The sequence below is a fragment of the Belonocnema kinseyi genome, chromosome 7 (assembly GCF_010883055.1).
Source record: "Belonocnema kinseyi isolate 2016_QV_RU_SX_M_011 chromosome 7, B_treatae_v1, whole genome shotgun sequence".
NCBI lineage: Eukaryota > Metazoa > Arthropoda > Insecta > Hymenoptera > Cynipidae > Belonocnema > Belonocnema kinseyi.
The window spans coordinates 142284457-142308170 of NC_046663.1; the positions used below are offsets into that span (position 1 = coordinate 142284457).

At 35.7% G+C, this 23714-nt stretch overlaps 1 protein-coding gene across 3 annotated transcripts in view; it reads left to right on the forward strand.

Annotated features, from left to right (window-relative positions):
* Positions 1–23714, forward strand: part of LOC117176066 (enhancer of mRNA-decapping protein 3) — a 138192-nt gene that overhangs the window by 74830 nt on the left and 39648 nt on the right. For all 3 annotated transcript variants that reach the window (XM_033366071.1, XM_033366070.1, XM_033366072.1), the window contains one exon: positions 15148–15296. In XM_033366071.1, the coding sequence (XP_033221962.1) occupies positions 15148–15296 (149 nt within the window). The remainder of the gene's footprint in view (positions 1–15147; positions 15297–23714) is intronic.

The window sequence follows — 23714 nt, forward strand, 5'->3', positions numbered from 1 at the left end:
GCTATCTAAGGATGGTACTATAGAACGCCACCTCAAGGTAGGCCTAGTGGCGCCATCTCTTGGTCAGGCCGGAAACTTATCAATCCACCCTCGTACATATGATAGAAAGAGTAGGTCTAAGAATGGATTATGAGAACAATTATGAGAAAAGCCAAAGTTGAACGTTTAATAAAATATTGAAATTCACACAATTTTGGAAATATCTACTTAAAAAGTAGACAAATTGGCACTAATAAAATTGAGAGAACTTAATCAGTGATCAAAAAAGAGGTGTACGGAAACTTTTGTACACTCTTGTATGTGTGATTCCCCTATACTCCTCGATTTCTTAGCCACCCTTCTTCTCTCCAAACCTTGTTACAGACCTTCAACATTTCCTCTCTCATCCTTCTCCAAATCTCAAATCCTCGTTCTCTATATTGTCTACATTGCCTATATTGTCTTTTAAGCCTCGCTATCGCTGCATTCACTTCCTCTCTTCTTGTCCCGTCACGGCTACCCTCTTCCCCTTCTATCACTATCCTCTTTCTACGTACAACCCTATTTTCCACTCCTCCGAAAAGACGCTTAAAGTACCGGGTCCACATCTCTTCTTGTATCCTCTCTTTTAGTTCTTTTTTTTCAAGGCACGAGTCCACGTCGTCTTTTTCCGAGACCCTAATCTCCTCGTACTCCATTCTTTCCCTAAATACTCTCAAATTGTCCTCTCCCAATCAACCCATTTTTACTTTCCTTTCTCCAGTACTTTCCTTCTTTTCGATGTGGTTCAAAAGTGTTTTACGGTCCTGGTCCAGCTCCCTATTCTTCGAATTTCTAAATAACGTGTCGCCTTCATCCAATATACCTCCTCTACTAACTTGAACCGCTCATGTTCTTTACTCGCTTACTGCATTGTCTACATATGACCCTTCGGAAAATTTCGTTTCTATCACCTCTAGGCCTTTTCTTCCGCGTATGTTTCACTCAGCATTACAAAGTTCCATTTTCCAATAGCCTCTCAAAACCCTTCGTTATTGGTTTTTAGCAATGAAACATTTCAGAACGTTGCACTCACTTCTCTTTTTTTGTCTTTTTCCCTTCTCCTTCCTGAGCTCAATTTTTCTTCTCTACCAAAAACCCGGCTTCGTCTCTTCTACTCTCATTAACTTTCTCTGTCTTTCCCTCTTGTATTGTTCCCTCGGCTCTCAATTTTTCTCTCTTTGTCCGAGATCCATTTCACCCCATTCACCCATACCCTGTCTTATCCTGTCCATACATTACTTCAGCTTCTCAACTCTATCCATGTTCTCCGTTCGAGCATCCACTTTCTTTTTCTCTCTGGCCATGTTAGGTCCTCTCAATGATTTCCCTCTTCTTTTCACCGTTTCCTTTTTGAATAATAAGCACAATGGTGTTCCCATCTGTCTTTACCCTTAAAACCTTTATCGCTTCCCCTGTCACCTGAGCCCCTATTTCAATCATCAACTTCTCCACTTCTTCCTTTCCCGAATAACTTTCTAATTGTATTAATTTAATTACTGTGTTTCGCTTTCTTTTACTTTGTCTGCCCCCTATAGTTTTACCTCTATCTCATTGGGCTGTATGCGCATTCTCTCATTTTCCTTCCGCAGTGTCGTAATGACCCCCTTCACTAGTTCTTCTACTCCATTCCGCTCCATCTCGGTCTTTCAAATAGTATCACATTCCTCCCACTTCTCCCTCACATTTTCTCACTTCCTCCCTGACTTATTCACTTTGCTTTCTCACTCGATCGAACCGTTTGCATGTTTTCTCTCTGAGACCTCTGTGGAGTCTCTGGATGCCTTCTAAACTAGTTCCCCCTGATTTTGTTTTAGACGGATTTCTCTGCCTAATCTTCTTCATTAGTTTGTCTTTATCTCTTTCCTCATCTAATTGGTCTCTTATCCCTTTATTGTTCTCCGACTTTTCCCCTTCGCTACTCGTGGTCGCTGTTTATCGCTACCCACCGTGAAAAAATACCAATTTAATACAATTTTAAGACGAGTTTCGAACAACGTTTGGTCTTTTTCTGGTATCTACCCTTCAGCCTATACCTGCAAAACTTTTAGGGCATTGAAATAGATGCTACTCTCTCTCTCCCTCCCTCTGTGAAATAAGGATAGCTGCCTGTATCAACAGACTGCCAGTGTGACCTACCCTGTAGTCTTAAGTTAGTGTTTCTTTTTACAGTAGACTTATCAAAAAATGCCTTCGCGCTCGCACTGTGCAAATTTGACTGCCTTCTAATGTGTCCCCCCAGCCCCTTCTATGGCGTCTTGAAGAACTCTGCATCTTCACTGATTTTCTTAATTTCATTTATACCTTCATTGTTTTCGCTCGCCTTATTAGCTTTCCTTGTTTCGTTGTTCGCTAACCGATCCCTCGCTGTATCCATCTCTTGCTGCCATCTATCTATCCTTTCAGGATCGAACTTTTTCCTCTGCAACTCCCTGATTCCCTTCACCGAAGCCAAATAGCGCACTACAAAAAAAAAAAAAAACAATCGCTATCGGTAACGGGAGCATTTCCTTAAGGGAATGTGATAATTCGTCGTGTCACTCCGGTAATGTAGGTGTATGTCTTACTGATGTTGTCGATAACTACATAGACATTATTTATGAAATAAACTATTTTTATTGTCTACAAACAAGGTTAGTCCCAGCACATTATTTACTATGTTTTTTTACTTGTGCCAAGTTCTTAATAAAAAATGTTTATTATTGTAGAAAAAGCCGGGAGAACCTAACACCGGTAAAATCAATAATTTTCTAAGTATCACATGTTTGTTCTATGTATTATAGGCATTTTTTGAAAAATAGATATTTTAATTTAAAAATAAAGGCCAAAGAAACTATTTCTTAATACACGGCAGGGGCTGATTTTACTCCGAAAAGTATTTCACCTACATTTTCGAACCACTGTCAAATTCAGATAAAATAAAAAATGGTGATTCAAAATAACTATTAGGCCACAATTCCTGACTAATTTTGAAGTTTTGTTTAAAACAATTCAGCATCAAATTTTTAAGAGATCTGTGTTAGACGATTATTTCAATTTTTATTTATCAATACCTTTATACTAATGTAAATAGCAAAGCAAATTTCGATGTTCTACACCCCGCAATGTTTGGCTTTTAGGTACGTAGTAGTGCGAGAGAGTTTGTAAAGCATATGTGACGTGCGCAGAAGAAAGGAGACTTACTCTAAAAAAAATCAAAATCAAGGTTTTTACACCTTTCAATAGAGTTGTTCCTTTCAATAAAACGATAGAAAAAAATTCCGAGCGTTATTATTGCTAATAATTGAGTTGTTATTATCCGAAAAATTGGGCTCTTGTTCGAGATCTCGAGATCCCGTGAAGCACCTCACACCACTCACCACTCCTCCGCGTCTTAGCTAGACCCCGTCCGTGAACCGCGTCAACGACACGGCTATATGCGTGAGAATGTAGTGGTAAGTGGATAGGGAAGATTTCGTGAGTCTTCCCTCTCTCCTAGAAGTCGCGTCTATCGGGTCGACTTCCACCGCTCGCCCTGAATAATCTCACTTTTCAGAGTAAGTGACTTGATTTCACCTACAATGTGATATTCGTCATGAAAATTTGTCGTTTGAAATTATCTGCTAATTTTATAAACCAATTATGTAAACAAATTCTTAGTTTCGGAATTTATAAGGAAAAGTAAATTGGTTTTTCTCTTCACTTCACAAAAATTATGTTACTAGTAATTTTCAGTAACGAAAATTTGATATCGATGAAGGAGAGGACAACCTGGACGAGGGAGCCAATCAAGACGGAGTGAATTTGGTGGACCGTAAAATTTTCAATACTTTCGAGTGAACGGATCAACTCCGAAAAACGTCTTAAATAAGCGGAGCGTCTACTCAAACGCTGTCAGAATAAACCGGTAACAAAAAAAGAGAGGTGACACCGAGACTAACCGTGTGCTCTCAAGCCGAAAGATCTGGCTAAACTCGATGAAAAGCTTCGTGGAGATTTCTTCGAAGAGTCCGACCTCTGGACTATCAATTGTGGCTTGTATAATGCAAGGAGAACTTTGGCAGATGCGAACTCTAAAACAAAACCAACGGCTGGTCATAAGACCAAAAGATGAATTCATTAACTCACCACAAAGATACTCTAGATAAGACAGTACGCGTCCCGCATTCAGTGTGTGATTGACTACCTAACATCACACGATTAATTAATCAAAGCTGCTGAACATCAGGCAACATATGGTTGGCGGAATAAAAGTACTTTCTGACGCTAGAAGAAATCTAAAGCGGAGAGAGAGAGAGAGGGAGGGAGGTAAGAGAAAACCAAAAGTTTTTCTTTAAACTACCTTGAATTTTTAAGTACCCTATTGTTACTGTAGTCTATCCGCTCAAACGAGAGGAGGTCGAAGCATTTTGGAGAAAAGACCATGAAGTTCAGCATCCACTGAAAGAAGACTCGTCGAACATAAATGCACCCGTCACTACCGAGGAGGCGAAAAATGTATGAAGAGATATCACGAATTATTCCGCTCCGGAAAAAGATGGTATCAAGACCTTCCGGTTTAAAAATTTTCCTTTAAACCATCAGCATCTGGCCCGAATTTTTACTTAATACTTGTTTAACATAGCAGTCTAGGCATTATTAAATCGAGATTTTATTGAAACCTTTAAACGTAAATCAAAGATGATTTAGGAGTATTCACAAAAATACACTTTTTATTCGCAATTAGACTTAGTTTTTAATAATTTAGGAATAGTTTCTGTTGCGAGAACGACCCCGCTCAGACGTCTGCAGTACTCAAGCTGGCTGCTGGTAACTCTTATTACACACACACACACGCACATACTAATTGAACTTCAGTGTACATATTTATTTTACTCGCAGACATCACGCATTATTACACATCTCTAATATACGGCCTACTTCCTGCTTAGAATTTAGTACGAAATTAGTAAGATATCGTTAATTTTGACATTCAAAACGTCATAAATCAAGTTTAGACATATGGTAAAAAACTGTGTTGACATATTAGTGATTTTATTTTGGCGTCATATACTTTTGGTTGTGTGAAAATGATTGATTTTGTGTCAAGTAATCGTTATTTGCGGGAAGTGTTGATTTTCTTCTTTCATTCGAAGAAAACGGCGATTGAAGCGGATCGAGAGTACCAAAAAGTTTGCGGAGATACTGCTGTAAGTGAAACAACGTGCCGTGACTGGTTCCGTCCCTTCAAAGACGATGATTTCAATGTTGACGACCGTCCGCGTGAAGAAATGCCAAAAATCTTCAAAGACGCTGAATTGGAGGCATTTCTCTATGAGGATCCGTACCAAACGCAAGAATAGCTTGTTTCAGCATTAATAGTTACCCGCCATGCCATTTCCACGCGATTGCATGTATTGGAATAGTTTAAAAAAACAAGGAACTTAGTTGCGCACCTAATAGGCCAAATCTAAAAAATTAAAATTTTCACATTATTTTTGTCATTTATTGTAAGTACTTTGAGCGTTCTTTAATTTATAAATTCCTATTTCTTTAGATTTGCTAGATTCGGCAGACGAATTAGCACGTTCTTAGGCCGAAAAAAGTCACCGTTTTCGACTGAGTGTGAAAATCTCAAGATGTGAATTCCATTTAGAACGCTCGGAACTTCATGAAACAAAAGTCAGTAAGCACGATCCTACGAGCAAGTAAGAGCTAATTCGGATACTCAATCGCATTTGTAAACATTGCTGAAAGACGAAATGAAAAGTTGAAAACTGTTTAGGCAGTATTCCTCGTCGCATTAGACCTGTATTATCTGCTAAAGGTTGCTATACAAAATACTGTTTATCAGGCCAAACCTAAAAATGGCTGTTTTATCATTTTGAACAAGATACACATTGATAGGAAGAGATTTTTGTGAAATCTTAGATAAATATATTATGGATAATACATTTATTCAAAAAATAATTATAGGCATTGAAATCAAGCATGTTTACAATAAAAAACGACTATTAAATAGAATCAGAATTGCGTATGTCCACCTTTATCAGACAATAAAGCTTTCATACGACGAGAAATACAGTTCAAACAGTTTTCAGTTTTAACCTTTATATCTAGGCATTGTTCCCAAACATGATGGAGTAACCGAATTAGTTCTTCCTTGCTAGTAGGGAGATGCTAATTGGCTTTCGTTTCATCTGGCAAATCTAGCGAACTAGGAGTTTAAAAACACAAGCACACTGAAATTACTTACAATAAATGACAAAAATAATGTGAAAATTGTAGTGTTGCAGCTTTGGCCTAATAATATGGCAAGGCACTGTATTTATAATTATGTAAGTAAAAAACAAGTCAAAGACGTGAAAAAATTAATAATTGCACAAATAGTTGCATATCAAAGATCTTCTAAGAGACTTTAGTATTTGGACTATCAATCAACTGAGAATCACCGACCGCGGTGTCAGGCAGTAAACAACGTTTTGAAATTGGTTGATCGAATTCTGAAATGGCAGCTTTAACGTGAACGGTACGAATCAGACCGTCTTTTCCTGGGTAGTATTTAAGTATTCGACGCAATTGCCATTTAGAAGGAGGGAGCGCATAATGCCTGATAAGTGCCATGTCGGCCGTTTTAATATTAGGAGCCTGTTGTTTCTATTTGTAGCGTTGCTTCAAAGCATGCAAAAATTCTACGTTCCACCGTTGTCAGAAAACTTCAGTTATACGCTGAACAATTGCCCATCTTTTCAGTCTCTTTTCGGGTATGAATTCTACACAAGGCTCCTGAAGACTCGTGAGTGGAGCCTCTATCAAAAAATGCCCTGGAGTGAGATAATAGAAATCATTGGGCATGTGATATTTAAAAAATTGTCGATTCTACCAGTTTTAGGTTCCCCCGGCTTTTTTTCTAGAATAATAAATATTTTGTCTGAAAAATTTGGGAAATGATAGCGAACATGCTAACGGACGTCCCCACACATTTTTTTGTAGGTTAATTAAAAAAAGTTGTAATTTAGTAAAATGTGATTAATTTGCATAGCGCTTAGGAAATAGTATCGATTTTTTCGGTGTTAGATTCCCCCGGCTTTTTTCCTAGGATAAGAAATATTTTTCCTTGAAAATCTGGGAAATGATAGCGAACATGCTAACGGACGTCCCCACACACTTTTTTGTGTGTTTTTTTATCCAAAAATTTTGGATATTGCTAACAACGTGCATGTATATATCGAGGTTATGTGTGTTACAATTCACCCGAGTGTTACTTCCAAACTACACTTTAACCAATTCTCAATTTTCTTCAATATAAATAAACAGCGATAGTTGTGCAAGAGGATGTATGGATTAGATTTTTGAATTTTTATTATTTTCTGTTTTTTACATAAACAAACAAAGAGACAAAATGAGTCATTTTTCACTTCTTATTTTTTATCTCTAAACAAATATTTCAATCCATTTCGTTCTTCATGAAAATATATGTCAAAGCATCTTCGCAAAATAAATAATTAGTGGGTTTTCGAATGTAATTGTTATAAACAAATTATATTAACAATAATATCAACATTATGAATTGTTTGCTTGAAAAGTATATTTGTTAGTTGCGTTTGTTTAATTTTATCGACCAAATGATATTTGATAATGAAAATTTGTTTTCTGTTATAATTCGCTTATTTTATAAACAAATGCATAGTTTGGTCATTTATGTGCAGAAAATAATCGTTTGTCTTTCATATCGCCTTCAGTTTGTATTAGTGGTAATTATTAGTGATACAGACATGTAATGCGAAATTATTTGCTTATTTTATAAACAAATGCAAAATTTGTCCATTTATAGACAGAAATTATTCGTTTTTGTTACTGATCATCCTTAAAATATAGAAGTGGTGATGTTTAAAGATAAAAAATTGTTATTCGATATTATTTGTTGATTTTATAAACAAATTATATAAACAAATGCATATTTTTAACATTTTTAGTCAGAAAGCCATTTTTTTTCTTGTCGCCTTCAAATTGTATTATATATATAATTAAAAATTTGTCATAAGGACAACCGCAGGATGTCGCCGGGAGCGGGTGCTAATCTGAAAAATTGCACCCACTTCCAGCGAAATCGCGGAAAAATTTCAGCCACAACCACGTCTCACAACCGTGTGATAGGTGGTTACAGTCTGTAAAGGAATCAATACGACGATCCAGCAAAAGCCTCGTGGACCCTAAGAACACGAAGGGACCCAAGGACTACCGCCTTCTGCATTTTTCCCGCAAGTGTTCTAGGATATTGTTGACACGCAGGGATGCTTTTTAGGCTATTAGCAAGTGAAAGCTTGGCACCTCCAACAGCGCCGATGATAAGGACGATCAGTTTAACAGAATATTTCGGGTACAATCGTTGCAACTCCCTTATAAGGTCTCGATACCTCTCTTTCTTTTCATTCTCCTTGGTTATGATGTTTTTGTCAGCTGGTGCCGAAAATTCGATAACGAACATGGTTCGCTCCTCGAAGTCAAGAAAAACCATGTCAGGCCTCGAGTGAGCAACAGAAACAATTGTCGAGAATATAAAGTTCCAGTATATGCGGCACTTCCCATCCTCGACAATTGACTCAATTTCCCTAGGAGCATTTAGAGGAGCGGTATTAATGTGAATGCCGTAGGAGTGACAGAGATGGTAATAAAGCACTCTTAGTGCTACATTGTGCCATTGAATGTAGGTCGTTCCCGCGTGTGTTGGACAACTAGATAGTATGTGAGCTAAATGCTCGGGGTGTGCATGGCACGCCCTGCAGCTATCATCGGGAATGTCTTGGCTCAAAATGTGGCTTTGTATAGAAATGCTCCTTTGCCCACTTCTTCGTAATTCCTGACCATTTTAAGAAGAGGGTCTCTTCCATTTGCAACTCTTATGTGCTGTACCCAGAATAATCCTGTTGTGAAGTCATTCAAGACTCAATATTCCGCGACACTCTTGACGGCGTGAGATGTACAGTCGCGGAACGGAAGACTTAAGATGCATGCTTTTTTTCATGTGCATAACCTTTCTTGTCCCGATATCAAGAGATCTGAGCTCGTTCTTCGTCCATGGAACTACTCCAAATGAATAGAGTAGTACCGGGACGGCTCATGGTGTCGCCCTGAAAGACACCTCTCTGAAACGTAACCTTGTTAGTTGTCACACGATTTTTTCCAGATGAGATAGTAAATCTGGTTTTCCAAAGCGGCATCAATCTCTCTATGCACCCAACTATTTGCGGATGAACCTTTAAGATTTCCAAAAGACAGATGACAGAAACAAATGCATTGTTTGGACATTTATGGGTAGAAATTCATCGTTTTTCTCTCTTATCGCCTTCAAACTATATCAGTGGTGATGTTCTTTGGCGATTCAGAAGAATTAGCTTCCAAGTTATACTTGTCAATCATTTCAAGAATTTCAGGATCCATTTCAACTTCATTCTTGCCCCTTTTCTGCCTTAAAGAGGCAATTAATAGATCAGATGATACAAGAAGCTTGTGCATTAAATCTTCATTAGTCGAAACTCGAGAGCACTTTCGTATGTTGAATGCTCTGAACCGCTTGAAATCTTTATTACGTGCTTCTGAAACTTATTCTGAATACTGTCCGATTGGAAGTAAAAAATGCTGCATAACCGTTGCTCCATGTAGCAACTTGTTGAAATGTACTTATAATATAAAAAATATGCCCGCCTTCGCGGGCACATTCTCATCGCGCACGGTACGCTTCGCTCGCTAGTTTGAGCGCGCCTAGGGCGCGACGGTTAAATCTCGCGCTTCGCGCTCGATAATAGTTTACGTCGCGCTTCGCGCTCGAACATAATTATACCTCGCGCTTCGCGCTCGGATATTTATTCTTTGCATTTAGAATGCTTGAAAAAAACTTTATCAAAAAGATCTCTTTTAGATGGCAGTATTTATATGCGTCTTCATATTCTGAATTGTCTACTTAATTAAGTATAGTCAAAGATTAAGTTTCTCAAAGCTCTGTAGGCTTTGACGTACACATTCTCATCGTGACACTCGCGTTGCTCGCTCGATTTCCGACAGACATTAGTAAACAGGTTTTGTTGGATTTTTTTTCTCGTAACTTTCGTCGTTTTTCCCCACATTTTTTTATCTTACTTTTTTCAACGTTATTTTTCACGAATAAAACAAAAAGTACGCATCCTATCAAGAAGTGATTCTTAACGAAATTGTAGATCTTTTTTGGGATAACCATTTTTGTTAATTCATCTTTTTTGTATCCTACATAGTTTTTCCACAAAATGGAATTTTTTATATTCCATTATTTTTGGTGCAATCAAAATTTGAATTTTCGATTTTTGAAGAAAATCCAAAGATTGGTTATGATAATCTTGTGGGGATTTTGAAAAGAAATGTTTTTCTTCTTTTGAATTTTTTCATATCGTGCGTTTTTCGGCTTCAAATGTTGATTTTTGGTTGATTAAAAAAATTTTGAAAACGCATAACTCTGAGAATTTTCTTTTTATCGAAAAAAGTCATAAGGATAAATTGTTTCTTTTTGTCAATAATATAAATATCCGTACATAGAATTTTCAAATTCAGAAAAAAGTAATCTCAAAAATTTTAAAAATGCGCCGGTAAATTTTGAATTACTTGAAAAATTGAAAAGTAGTTTTAAAACGAAATACATTTTAGCCACCCTCACCAAAATTGACGTAAAACATCACTCTACTTTAAACTCATATTTATATAAAATAGTTGTTTATAAAATTAACAAATAATATCGAATGACAAGTCTTTATCACTAATAATTACCACTAATACAAACTGAAGGCAATAATAAAGAAAATCGATTACTTTCTGCACATAAATGACCAAACTGTGCATTTGTTTGTATAATTTGTTTATAAAATAAGCAAATGATGGCAGAAAACAAATTTTCATGATTAAGTATCATTTTGCCGATAAAATCAAGCAAATGCAACTTACAAATATACTTTTCAAGTAAACAATTCATGATAGTGACATTATTGTTTATATAATTTGTTTCTAACAATTATACTCGAAAACTCACTAATTATTTATTTTTCTAAGATGCTTTGACATATATTTTCACGAAGAACGAAATTAATTGAATTATTTATTCATAGATAACAAATATTAAGTGAAAAATGACTCATTTTGTCTCTGTGTTTGTTTATGTAAAAAACAGAAAATAATAAAAATTCAATAATCTAATCCATACTTGCTCTTGCACAACTATCGCTGATTATTTCTATTGAAGAAAATTGAAAATCGATTAAGAATTGTAGGCTTCAGGTGATTTTGAATAGTAAATTCCTGATCCAGCCCACTGTGCGGGGGGTGGAATGAAATGCCACGTAGTTCCCTCGATCGATAGAAATTTAATAAGGTTCGGGTCTCGAAAAAATTAAGCCACGTTCTCTCAATTCTCTAACAGCACCTTAAATGGTGGTACCATTATTGCTGTAAAGGTGAGCAGACATTCCTTTATACGCGATGAAACGCTTGTACGATGATATGAAGCTACGTAGCCCTTGTAACTCTTTTGTCTTCTATCTGAAGCAAACTGAATCTGAAAGGGACCGGCGTACTCCGCACCAGAGCATATGAATGGTCTACAATTCACATTGCGAGAATCAGGTAAGCTGTCCATTGATTGTTAAACGACCGTAGCTCTCTGACGTACGAAAATGATGCAATGACTAAATTACTAAATTTCTACGTCTGACATCCCAAAATTCTTGCCGCAGAGTATACAAGACGAGTTGAAAGCCTACATGTAACGATCGCAAGTGCGCATGTCGAGCGATAAGTACTGAAATTTGCTGAGTATCAGATAGTATCACTGGATGTCTCTTATCATAACCAATTGGATCTTGAGCGAGGTGACCACCTAGTCGTAGAATACCATAACCATCCAGGAATGGATTCAACGTTTTTAAAGGAGAACTTTTGGAGATTGATTCGCCTGATTTTCAATTGCTAATTTCTGGAGCAAAGGCAGCATTTCGTACCTGTATAATCCTTATTTACGGGCTTCAGTAATTTCTACCGATAAAATAAAAGGCATTAGAGGTTATTTTTCAGAATCAGGAAAGTCTGCCAATTTCTTACGTAAGGCTTTAATAAATCGTAGGCAAGAAACCATAACTCTAACTAATCTTGGCCAAGACTCAAATCCATTAGACAGATCAGACTGTAGAGGTTTCTCCTTCATGATATGGTGGACGACTTTAACCTTTGAAGATGGCTTATATTCGAGGTCTCCTATAGATGGTAAAAGTGGATATGAATCCGGTCAACTTATGAAATGACGTGACAACCAAGAGGGCCCTTGCCATTCTACCTGCTCGAGTCTTGGAAGCTCACTGTAATAGACATTCCAATGATTGAGCGAGAACTTCGGAAGAGGATCATCCAAATCTAATTTACGAATCCACAGTTCCTGCATCAATCTTTTAGTTACTATTCTGACAGGAGACAACTATCCAAGTGGATCATAAAGTTTAGCGATAACCGAGAGAATTTTTCTTTTAGTGGGCTGTTTGATACGGTGATTATCGAGTGAAATTTTAAAATTACTCGAAACTAAATCGTAAATTGAATAACTTCTAAGGTTCTAATTTTTGTGGCTAAAAATTCGTCCAAACTTTCATAGGATGGGTATTATGTTCTAGACTCCAGCTGCGTCTCTTACTTTTTTAATGAAGTTACATGAAGAAGCCGTGTCGTCCAGAAAACAATAATATCGTCCTATTGATCAATAGGACGATTCAAATTCTTTAAAGCGGCATGTGCATCATTGGTGGTATCGCGAAGTAATTTTAAGTCACAGAATTATTATTAGATTAGCAGCTGGTTTTAACAGCGATTGTTGCAGTCCTAAAAATTGTAGGGTCCTTTCTGTAAAAAAAATGAAACAAAAAGGAGATATAATGATCTTCTTTTAAACTGTAGATCACTCAGCAATAGAATTGTGATGGAACGTAAATCCTCGTAGCTGTTCAACAGACAGGCTTTCTTCGTTGAAACACCCAGAATAACATTTGGCCGATCGATAATTCCAAAAGAGAGACAGATATAGTAGGTGTTACGATAGCGATGATCAGATCAATAAGTATTGAGTTATATTCTCGTAGTATCTTCTCGAGAATGTGTACTTGTCTGCGTGAGCACACTTCCTCGCATATGAGTATATATAAGTTATGTTACCCGTATAGGTGTGACTCATCTAGTCAATCACATACCAACACCTGCACAAAACTTGAAATACTACATGTTACAGTGTACTCTTTTGGACAAAAAACTAAAGAACAATTTCCAGAATGTTAACATCGCACTGTTCAGAAGTACGTAAGGTACAAATTTGGACATCGCTCAGAGCTTGAGATAAATTAAGAAGCCTGAGCTCTGAGATTTGAATTCAACCGACTGAACACATTGAAAACACTGTATAAGAGCTTCACAGCTATCCTAAATGATAGCATTGTTCAGATAATCAGACCTGTGTGGCAAGAAATGTAGAAAAAACGCGGCTCAAAGAAAGGCGTAGCAGGATGTTGAAAAAACCTGCTCATCGATAGATGTGTCTGCAAAAACGCAGCATCATACTAGCGAGATCAATCGATCGTTTGTATTGATTGCAGGAAAGCTTTCGATTCGACCTTCCATAGACTTATCATCTGTATTTTGGAAACCTTAAAGGTTCATTCGCACACCGTGAGGTGCGTAGAGCGATTGATGCCGCTTTGGAAAACCAGATTTACTATCTCATCTGGAAAACATCGTCCGCTTTTGTCTCAAATTATTGCTACTATCTTTCGCAGTTCACCATTCCAAAGGGTATTTTTGCAGCAAACCTTTAATTTGAAAGTATAAAGTGACTCATGTATTTTACATGGATAATCTTGAGATCTGTGGTAGAAATAAAAAGCAAGCACACCTAGCTCTATAAATATTCGAGGAATACTCTCAGGAGATTGGAATGGATTTTGGATTTAAAAAATGCGCCAAGGATTATTTGGGGCGAGGAAAACTTAATGGCATCCCCGAAGACTCTGAGCTCCTCGACAGAAGCGCTATACGACACCTCGGTGGTGGAGAGACCTATATGCCGTGCCTGTGTCCCTCCGAAGCAGATACAGGCATCTTCTTTTACAGATTTTGTCTTCAAATCTGTCCGCGTTAAACAGGATACTTGCCATCTTGGATATACTTTACTCGCTTTGGGGTGGTTCTTCCTCTCTCAAAAAATTTAACGTCAGAAGTGACTAAAGTGCATTACTTCATCTAGATGTTTCACTCCTAAAAGCCGAAGTAAAGAAAGCAAAGGTTAAAAATTCCGAAAAAAAACAATCAACAAGAAAATGCACGGAAGCTTTCATAGAAATGGAGAAGAACAGTCCTTATCGAAGGAGCAAACTTTTGCTTTCCACAGACCATAAGGGCTTAATTCGTTTACACAGTATTTCATTTTCGCATGCCAGGAAGTTGTCATTTCCAACTTAGGATACCGTTAGATGTAAAATGATCAAATGATAAAAATGCAATTAAAAGAATTTATTGAAGAACTCTAAAATATCTTTTGTCAAGATGAGGTATAAAATGTCATTAAATGTAAAAAATCAAAATGATTACAGAGCTTAAAATTAAATTCTTTTGTCACCTCATGCGTAAAAAACGAAAGTTCCAATTAATTGAAAATCCATCGTTTTGGTTAAATTTATTGAACGCTAAGGCGTTTTAAAAGTTTTTTAAACAAACGATGGACAATAATAATTAAGCACCCAATTAAAACAAGAAAGAAGCAGTGATTAAGCCAGAGAGTCTCTCAAGGCTGTTGTCGCCTACTGCCCCAAATTTTCCCTTTCCTCACTTTATTTTATCCCGCGCAGTCCCTGCAGAAACCCTTTTCTATTCTCTTACACCCCCCCCCCCCCCCCCCCACACTAAGGAAACAACCCGTGCCTCCCTTGCGGGCCCCAAACTCTTGACCACAAACTCCACCGTTTCTTGCCAACCTAACCTCACTTTGCATATTTAACCAAATCCCACCATATAACTACGCTGAAAATTAATTTGTATCTCCCCAATTCACCACTCATAACAAATTTTAGTCGTTATTCTATAGTTATTATTGAATTAATTTCTTCAATTAATTGTTTTCAGGTGAAGGTATTCATAAACTAAATCCAAAGAAACTCTCTCACAGGCAGAGGCGAATTGAGAGAGATGAACAGGCATTTGGAACACCTATCGACAAATGTTTAAAACAAGATTTTGACTTTGAAAAAAACTTGGCATTATTTAACAAAGAGGTATGAGTCAATTTATTGAGGATGCAGTTGGTGCGGCGCGTGTCAAATGTTCAGCTGATCGAGTGTACTCAAAAAAATTATTTTAAAGTATGGAAATAATGATAAGTGAATTGAAAGCATCTGAGTTGCTTAACCCTACCTTGACGTCTGTCAACAAAGGTCACGCTATTCTCAACGAATTGATAGATCATTCTACCCTGATTGCTACCTCCGGCAACCCATTCTTTAATTACATTTTTTTGATGATTTACTGTGCCCATCGAGTTTATTCAAAACTGCAACGTTAAATTAAAGTTTGGACATCACGATGACTAAATAACGAGAGTTAACACCCGTTTTCTTTACACTAATGTCAGGTAATCCGCTTTACAAATGTAGATAGATAGAGATAGATAAACGTTTATTTTTCGGCCTGCTGGCCTTAAAAAGTTGACTTGCTAACACTTCCATTTTTTACAGAATTTTCTTTAACTACGTCTTACAAAGTGCTACCCATCGACACCTTATAACTAACTCGCTCATTCCTATAGCCTAACCTCGCTGCTCCTCGCATCGCACGCATTTCGCTCTTTTGTCGCTATGCCTCGCATTACCAGCCTCTGTCTCCGCGGCTAACACCTAATACTTAAATATCATTTACAATATTTACATTTCTCTTACATCTACGTCCTCTCCTATTTACAATATTCCATTCCTCTTCCTCCTTCCTTTTCTTCTCTATCTTACGCAACACCCCCTTCACCCATGCTACTGCCCCGTTTGTCACCCCTTTCATGCAACAATACCTCCATGCTTATCCCCCTCCTTTCCACCTCTTCACACTCCTCCAACCAATGCTCCAGTTTTTCATCCCCCTTCCCGCACAATTCACACATTCTCTGCTCTCTAGAAAGCCAGAACCTATTATAATTCTCCATGCAACCGCACCTCATTCTCGCTATAAGTTCCTGACTTCCTTGCTCCCCTTTCTTACACAAATATTGCGCTCTCTCCGTTGGCATAATCCACATATACTTTCCGTTATACCTTGACTTTCTTATTCTCTCCTCTCCTTCTGCCTTCTCTTTCCCCATGCCATTCTTTTGAATCACCCCATATACCTTCTTACCTTCCTGTTGCATTCTGCTAACTTCATCCTTCTGCAATCCATTCGTTCTAAAATACCTTTTCCTTTACACTTCCATCTTTGCACCGCTACGTCTGTTCTCCTTCTCCCACCAACACTCCCTAACCAATATACTTCCCTCCTCTTCCAAAATTTTCTCCTCATATTTACACGCTCGACTCCCTGTTATAATCCCTAAACTCGTTGTTGCTGTCTCCCTCCTGACAATATAGTTCGGCGTATTCCTTGCTAACCCCAGTATCCACTTTAGATACCTCTCCTGAACCCTATTTACCTCCTCACTTACCTTCCAACCCCCACACCTCCACTCCGTAAAATAAGACACTCATCACTAGCGAATCAAACATCTGCATTTGCGAGTAACCATATCCTGACTCCTCCTACCCTAACTTCTCCTATCACTTTGGCCGCGAGCTTACTTTCCATATCCGCGATCAAAATTGCAAAAAGCGTTGGGCTAAGCGGGCACCCCTGCCTCAACCCCCTATCCATCCAGAATCCCTCAGAGATTCCCTCCCCTCCTCTCACCTCTGACTGGGGCTGCACATGGTAAAACTACTTCAGAATATCCAATAAAATTTTTTTCGTTTGATCTAATTGGCCCTAATTTCCTAGATATCTTGGTTTGAATATTTCCGCTCGAGGGCTTCCACTAGTGTGGAGGGTTCCTGACTCGGCCCCACTTAAATGTGGGGAAGGGAGCGTATCTATGGGCATCATCCGTATTGGAAGTTTTTAAAATTGATAGCTTATTAAATAATAAGTAGATTTGACAAGAATCAAATCAATCCTTTTTTGACCGTCAATGTAACTAAGAGTAAGATTTGTTTTTGTAAGTCTTACGGTTTTCATTAATTAAAAGAATAAAACGAATCGTTTATTGTAATTCTGACTTTTTGACGTTTTGGCTAACACTGCGTGCCTTTTTAAAAGAATCTAAATAAATAATATATAAATTACGATCTTTTCTTACAAATAATTACAATCAAATTGTTTTTTTTTTAATAAAAGAATCAAATTGTTTTTTTTTTAATAAAACAAATAAAAATTACCTGTGCTTTTTATCTTGTAAAAAGCCAAGAATATTAATTTTAAAGTAAAACATCTGTCAATATAAAAAAATAATAATGACGTGTGACATCAAATTAAATTAAAATGTACGAAAAACATATGATAGAGAAGCCTCACAACAATTGAAGACGCTTTTTTTTAAAGAAACTACATCTTAATTGACGGAAAAATCCTCACTATGTTTTTGGACAACGACGAACATATAGCAAAGTAGATAGGAGACATACATTAAGGTGGTAAATTCATGAATACAGAATAAAGACGTCATTTTAAATGAACCGCGAATGAGGAAAGCATGCCAAAGTAACTGAAAATTTAATTCGTTTTTGTTTATTTTATAATACTTTTATATATTTTGTTGACATTCATGATTTCTGTCTGTAAGTTAATCGAAATATTGTGATATTTTTTTATAAAAATGGATTCTATTATGCGTCTTTTATATATATATTTTTTCCCTAGCAAAAATTTTTATATTGTTAAAATCAAAATCAAAATAATGGTTTAAGTTCCAACAATGTTGTGAAAGACCTGTATTGAAATTTCCAACTCTACAATCACTTTTATGTTCCGAAACTCTAGATTTTAATCTTCTACTTGATTCACCAATATAAACTTTTTCATAACAATTACATTTAATGAGATATACAATTCCAGACAAATCGTTACTATCAATATCTTTTGAATTAACTAACAAATTTTTTAAGAGAGTTTTGATTACTGAAATAAACATATGTTGAATTTTTTAACGATCTTCGCGACCTTTCAGAGAGTCCTTGAACATACTGTAACGTAACTTACTGGAAGCGTTGTAGATTTCATGAATTCGTTCTCGAATAATATTGTTTATCAAAGGAAGCGTATGATTATTTGGAATTAAAGTAATTTTAATTTGATCCGAATTTTCTTTCCTGAAGCCAATATTACTCAATTTTATGCATCTATCGATTAAACCTTTTATTAGGCCGACCTTTTGACAATATAAATGATGGAAATTGCAATTAAGATATCTACCAGACCATGGCGCTTCTTTAAACCAATTAGTAATTAACTTACCTCCAGTTGTTTTTATAATTTGCAAATCAAGGTAATTTATTGCATTATTATTTTCAAGTTCAGATGTAAACTGTATGGAAATTCCAATATTATTACAATGATGTATGAAATCAACAATTTTTCCAGTAGGAACCAGGCACGCAGTTTTAGCCGAAACGTCAGAAAATCAGAATTTCAATAAATTAACTTTCCAATAATTTCATTTTATTCTTTTAATTAATGAAGACCGCAAGACTTACGAAAACAACTCTTACTCTTAGCTTATTAAATGTTGAGCAAATTAAAGAAAACAATTGTTCAAACACAATTTATAGCAAAACTAGGGATTTCTGTGTGAAGAATTAATTCCGTTTGTAGTTCCGTATGTGACAGTTAATAGCCGGAATGATTGTAGGGAAATATCGGGATTATCACGGTGGATAATCCTTTGATAATCAATATCTCATCGATCTATCAGAATGTGGCGATATCTCTTAGATATATCAGCAGATATTGCGACTTCGTACATGCGCCATCGCATGATAATAGTAGGAAGATCCGAATGTAATTTCTGTCCAACAAGTGTGTGAGAATTGAAACTGGTGCCGTTAGTCGTAAAAATTGAGGCGTGAAAGACTACGCGCAAACGCATTGTAGTTCAACTATATTTGATAACATGGTGGTGAGATATATACACCAAATGCGCATTAGCATAGGGATCGCTTGTCCTAATACGTCCCATATGAACAAGGGATTCATACTCAGTCATGAGCTTTAAGTATAGTAATGTGTACTCAGATTTAACTGTTAATTTAGATTTAGGCAAAAGATGTACCGTCTCGTTTCATCACTAGAATCAGTGAAATTTCCTCTACTTCCCAAAATTAATTAAGGGATGAAGAAATTTCACACTGGACAGCATTGAAGAACTTTAGCATTTCTTTAATATATTTGCAGAAGTACCTTCCAAAGCTTTAACAATAATTCAGCTAAAGATTGTGGCCTGAGATATTGAGGCGCCAGTAGGATCTTTTATTAAACCCTGTTCCATAATCGCAGAATAAACATCAGTGTCGAACATAATGTCAATTTGATCCTTAATAAAACTCGAGCAACACCAAACATGACAGAACGACAAAATCGTGTTCCTTCATAGTCCAATCGTCGACTGTTAAAATTCCAGCTTATCAAGAATAAGAATGAAACCAACCTAGAACAATAGAATAGATTGAGCTCAAGCATAATCGGTATGGTTTCCTAACCTCACCCTGTCCAGATACCCAGAAAAAGATTACCTCTGGTACGATTTTTCGGTCGGTTTCCAGCCCATCGCGAATCAAGATTCAACCAACGCCGAAATAAAGCTTAAGTCTCCTCCCCTATCTAAATCACGAGGGTTGCCACCTTTTATCCTGTCCGAAATACCGGACAAGCCTCTTTAAAATTTGGAAAAGGACCTCTGGGGGTGAGCACCTAACAGTTTCCCCTGCACGTATCGGTCATAAATTAATAGCCTAGCTAGATATCCATGAGAGCATACCTGAGACATGAAATTCTGTCAAGACTTGACCTTTAAATCGCATTTTTATAGAAGCTGTGGGGAAATTTTCAGTAAAAAAGAATAAGGAAATTCGTACAGAAAATCATGAGTTAAAAAATGTTAAATATAAAATATGTTGGTACTTTCGAGAGACACATTCCGAAATTTTTTCACGATCCAAATAATTATGCAAAATAAGGATGCAAAATATTTCATTATTTTTTTTTCATTTAACCAAATGAAGTGGAAGAATTCTCCAGAAAGAATAATACAAATTTCCTACAAAAAGATCATCCTAAATTTTTTTTAATTAAGAAAAATTTGAGCAAGGCTCATTTTAATAACTAAACTTTAACAATCATGATGAAATACTTTACCACAAGGATGTGCACTTTTAAAAATGTTTCAACTCTATAATTATTTAATGGGTCAGTAAGGGTTGAACTTGGTTTTTTAAATAAATTTTTCCCTAAAATTTATTTCATCAGTTGTTACAATTAATAATTAAAATAGTGACATTAGCTAAAAGTAACAATTATATTACGCCATTTCCTTTTTTGCATTGCTATAAGTAAAAAAATGCTAACTTCGTACTGCATATTTTATATAGATAACTTAAGTTCAATTTGAAAAATAATCATTCCAGATATGTAGGAAAACAGAATATTTTAAATGATCATTCTGTTGAACTTGTGCTTAATAATTGCATTACAAATGTTTTGTGGAAATGGCGTACTATAACTCTGAGAGAAAAGGAATTGTTTAAATCTCATATTACGTCATTTCAAAAATGAATTTTCCACATGAAATATAATACATTCATAATATTATTAAAATTTTTACTAATATGTTCTTGATCATGAATTATTTTTGACCGATAAACTTATTTTGATATTTCATAACTTTTTTGTAGAGTATATTATTGTGAAACTTTAAACCTCATTTTCTCAGCTAGACAGTTTAAGGACATGGCGTTCTATAACTTTATGGCGACAAAATGTTCACGTTTCGAGACCCACTTAACCCGAAAAACAGGGTTTCGTGAATATGCCTGTATGTAGTTATGTATATCGCCTGTGACTTAAAAAAAACAAAATTAATCTATGAGATTGCCCTTTGGTACACTCTTTCAGTGTCGAAAACTGAAGTTGAAATTCGTTACACAGGTATTTTGGAGAAAAATTAAAAAAATTTGAGCATTTTTCATATTGTTGGAAACTTTGTCTGAAGTTTTGAAAATTCGATGTAAATTCTATTTTTCTATTTTTTTCTATTTTTTTTTTGAAATTTCTATTTTTCCGTCAAACTATGGAGGATACAAAAAAAGATGAATTCACAAAAATTATGCACTCAGAAAAGATCAGAAAATTTGTTTTGGATCACTTTTTTATAGGTGACTTCATTGTTTTATTCGTATAAAAACAACATTTAATGTGAAAAAAATTTAATTTTTGGACGAATTTACTCCAGGGTAGTATATTTTTGAAATTTTTCCATATCGGTTCTTAAATTGACAGCATTCTAATTACCACCAATATGACACATTTCCAGCATTAGGCGTTTGCGATAGTGACATTCATTCGCTAGCATTTTCGCGTTATTAAAATTGAAAAAATGATCTTTCTCAATACTATGCTTAGTGAGCATTGTCTGCTCATCAGGGACCATATTTATATCTTTCATGTGTTCTTTTACTCTTACTCCCAGCGGTCGTTTAGTTTTAACTATATAAACCACTTTGCAATTTTGACCCTTGCACCAAATGTCATAAAGAATATCGCTATTTTGCAAATTTATTGTTTTTATTTTTAGTGGGCCTCAGGACCGAAGTAAAGTTTCTTTTGTTTTTAAACGCTGTAGTTATGTCATAATGCCCGAGAACTCACGGAATTCAATCAGGTAGACCTTAAAACATATCAATTGCTAATAAAAGACCTAATTTCCGCGTTTCGAACTATTTCGTCAACTCTACGTTGTTCATTTCGGGCTAAAATATGTAATCTCAAATTTATATTCTCTTTAACAAATTTTTCCGGGTGAAAGTTGTCACGAAGTGTAACTTCCACTGATCGCAAATTTTCTTGATAAAATTTTTTATCCGAAAGTAGGATGGCTCTGTCAGCCATATGAAAAACTAAATTTTTTTGTACTTTTGTGGGTGGTTCGAATCGAAATTTAGGGATCTACCAGACCCGGTGAACTTGCGATACCAATTACACTTTATTTCTTGAACGTACAACAGTACTTGAAAACCTATTTATCAGTAAAATACCCGTTTCCAGGTCGTCTATAAATAAATTTGCTCATTTACTTCAGTAAATCGAATTCGTGAAGAAAATGCGACATATCAGGATCCCGGAAAATCATCTCTTCACGTCACTAGACGTGGTTTCCCCTTTTACAAATATGCCGAAACAAAAAGCAGTCGAGGCGGTTTGTAGTAGGTGGAATCAAATTCGGGAAAAACTAAAATTCCATGGCTAAATTTTGAGAAAGGACTTCGATTATGTATAAATAATACAAATTTTAATTTTAAAAACCAAACTTACTTTCAAAAAAGAGGACTAGCTATGGGCTCTCCCCTTTCGAGGATTTTAGCAGATTTAGTTATTAGCAGAAAACGTTCTACAAGTTTAATTGAAATGATTATGAATGACGTTCAAGAAATTAAGTATAATTGGTAGCGCAAACACACCTGAAAAAATATTCAATACTGCAAAACCTCAAAAAATTGTGGAAAGAAATATAGTTTATTGCCGTTGTAAATTTATAAAATATATAGTACACTGAAATTAGAATCCATTTAATGAATTGGCCATTTTTTCTCAACTAACATCTATTTTTGTAATTTATAACTCTGTTAATACTATAATTTTTTTACTTTTTAGTAGAAAAACCTTTCCAATCACTTTAAATATCACCGATTTAATATCACATCACACATCAAATTATTCAATTTTGAATGAGTTTCTCTGAAATTCTTCTGAGTTTAAAAAATTTAATTTTTAAATTTCAGTTTTGTGCTGGATTGAAGGACATTTTTTATTAATAACCTTTTTATTGCAAAGTGTCTATTTGTACGGTATTGAATTGAAGTGGCGCTAATACTTTATTTTCCACATTTTTGTTATGGTGAAAAGGAAGGAAGAATTTAATTTGTTTTTGAATTGGAAAAGCGAAATTTTGTTTTCATGTTATGTTTTATTTTATGTTCGGTTTTATGTTTAAAATTGTACAGTATGTAATGCTTAATTTTGTAAAAAAGATTTCTTTCAAATTATTTCGTTTTTAAAACTGAAATTTGAAAATGCTAGTTTTTAAATCTCAAATTTTAATTGTTCAGTCTAAAACCTTTTGAATTTGAGTGTAATTTCCTCAAATATTCTTCAATTGAAATTGGAAATCTACAAAATTGAACAGTTTTAAGTTAATTGAAAATGACGATAACAAATTAAAGTCTCACTTCAAAATTCATCTGGAAATTATCGCGTCAGAGGGGCGTCTTTCTGTACGACATCATGAGCCCTCGCTTCTTTTTGTTTTAAATGATGCGGGAACGATATATCTCTACAGACACAATAAGGTTATCGTATTCTCAGCTACGGTGGCCATATGTGTGATTTGCCGCGGTGCTACTGGGAGTAAA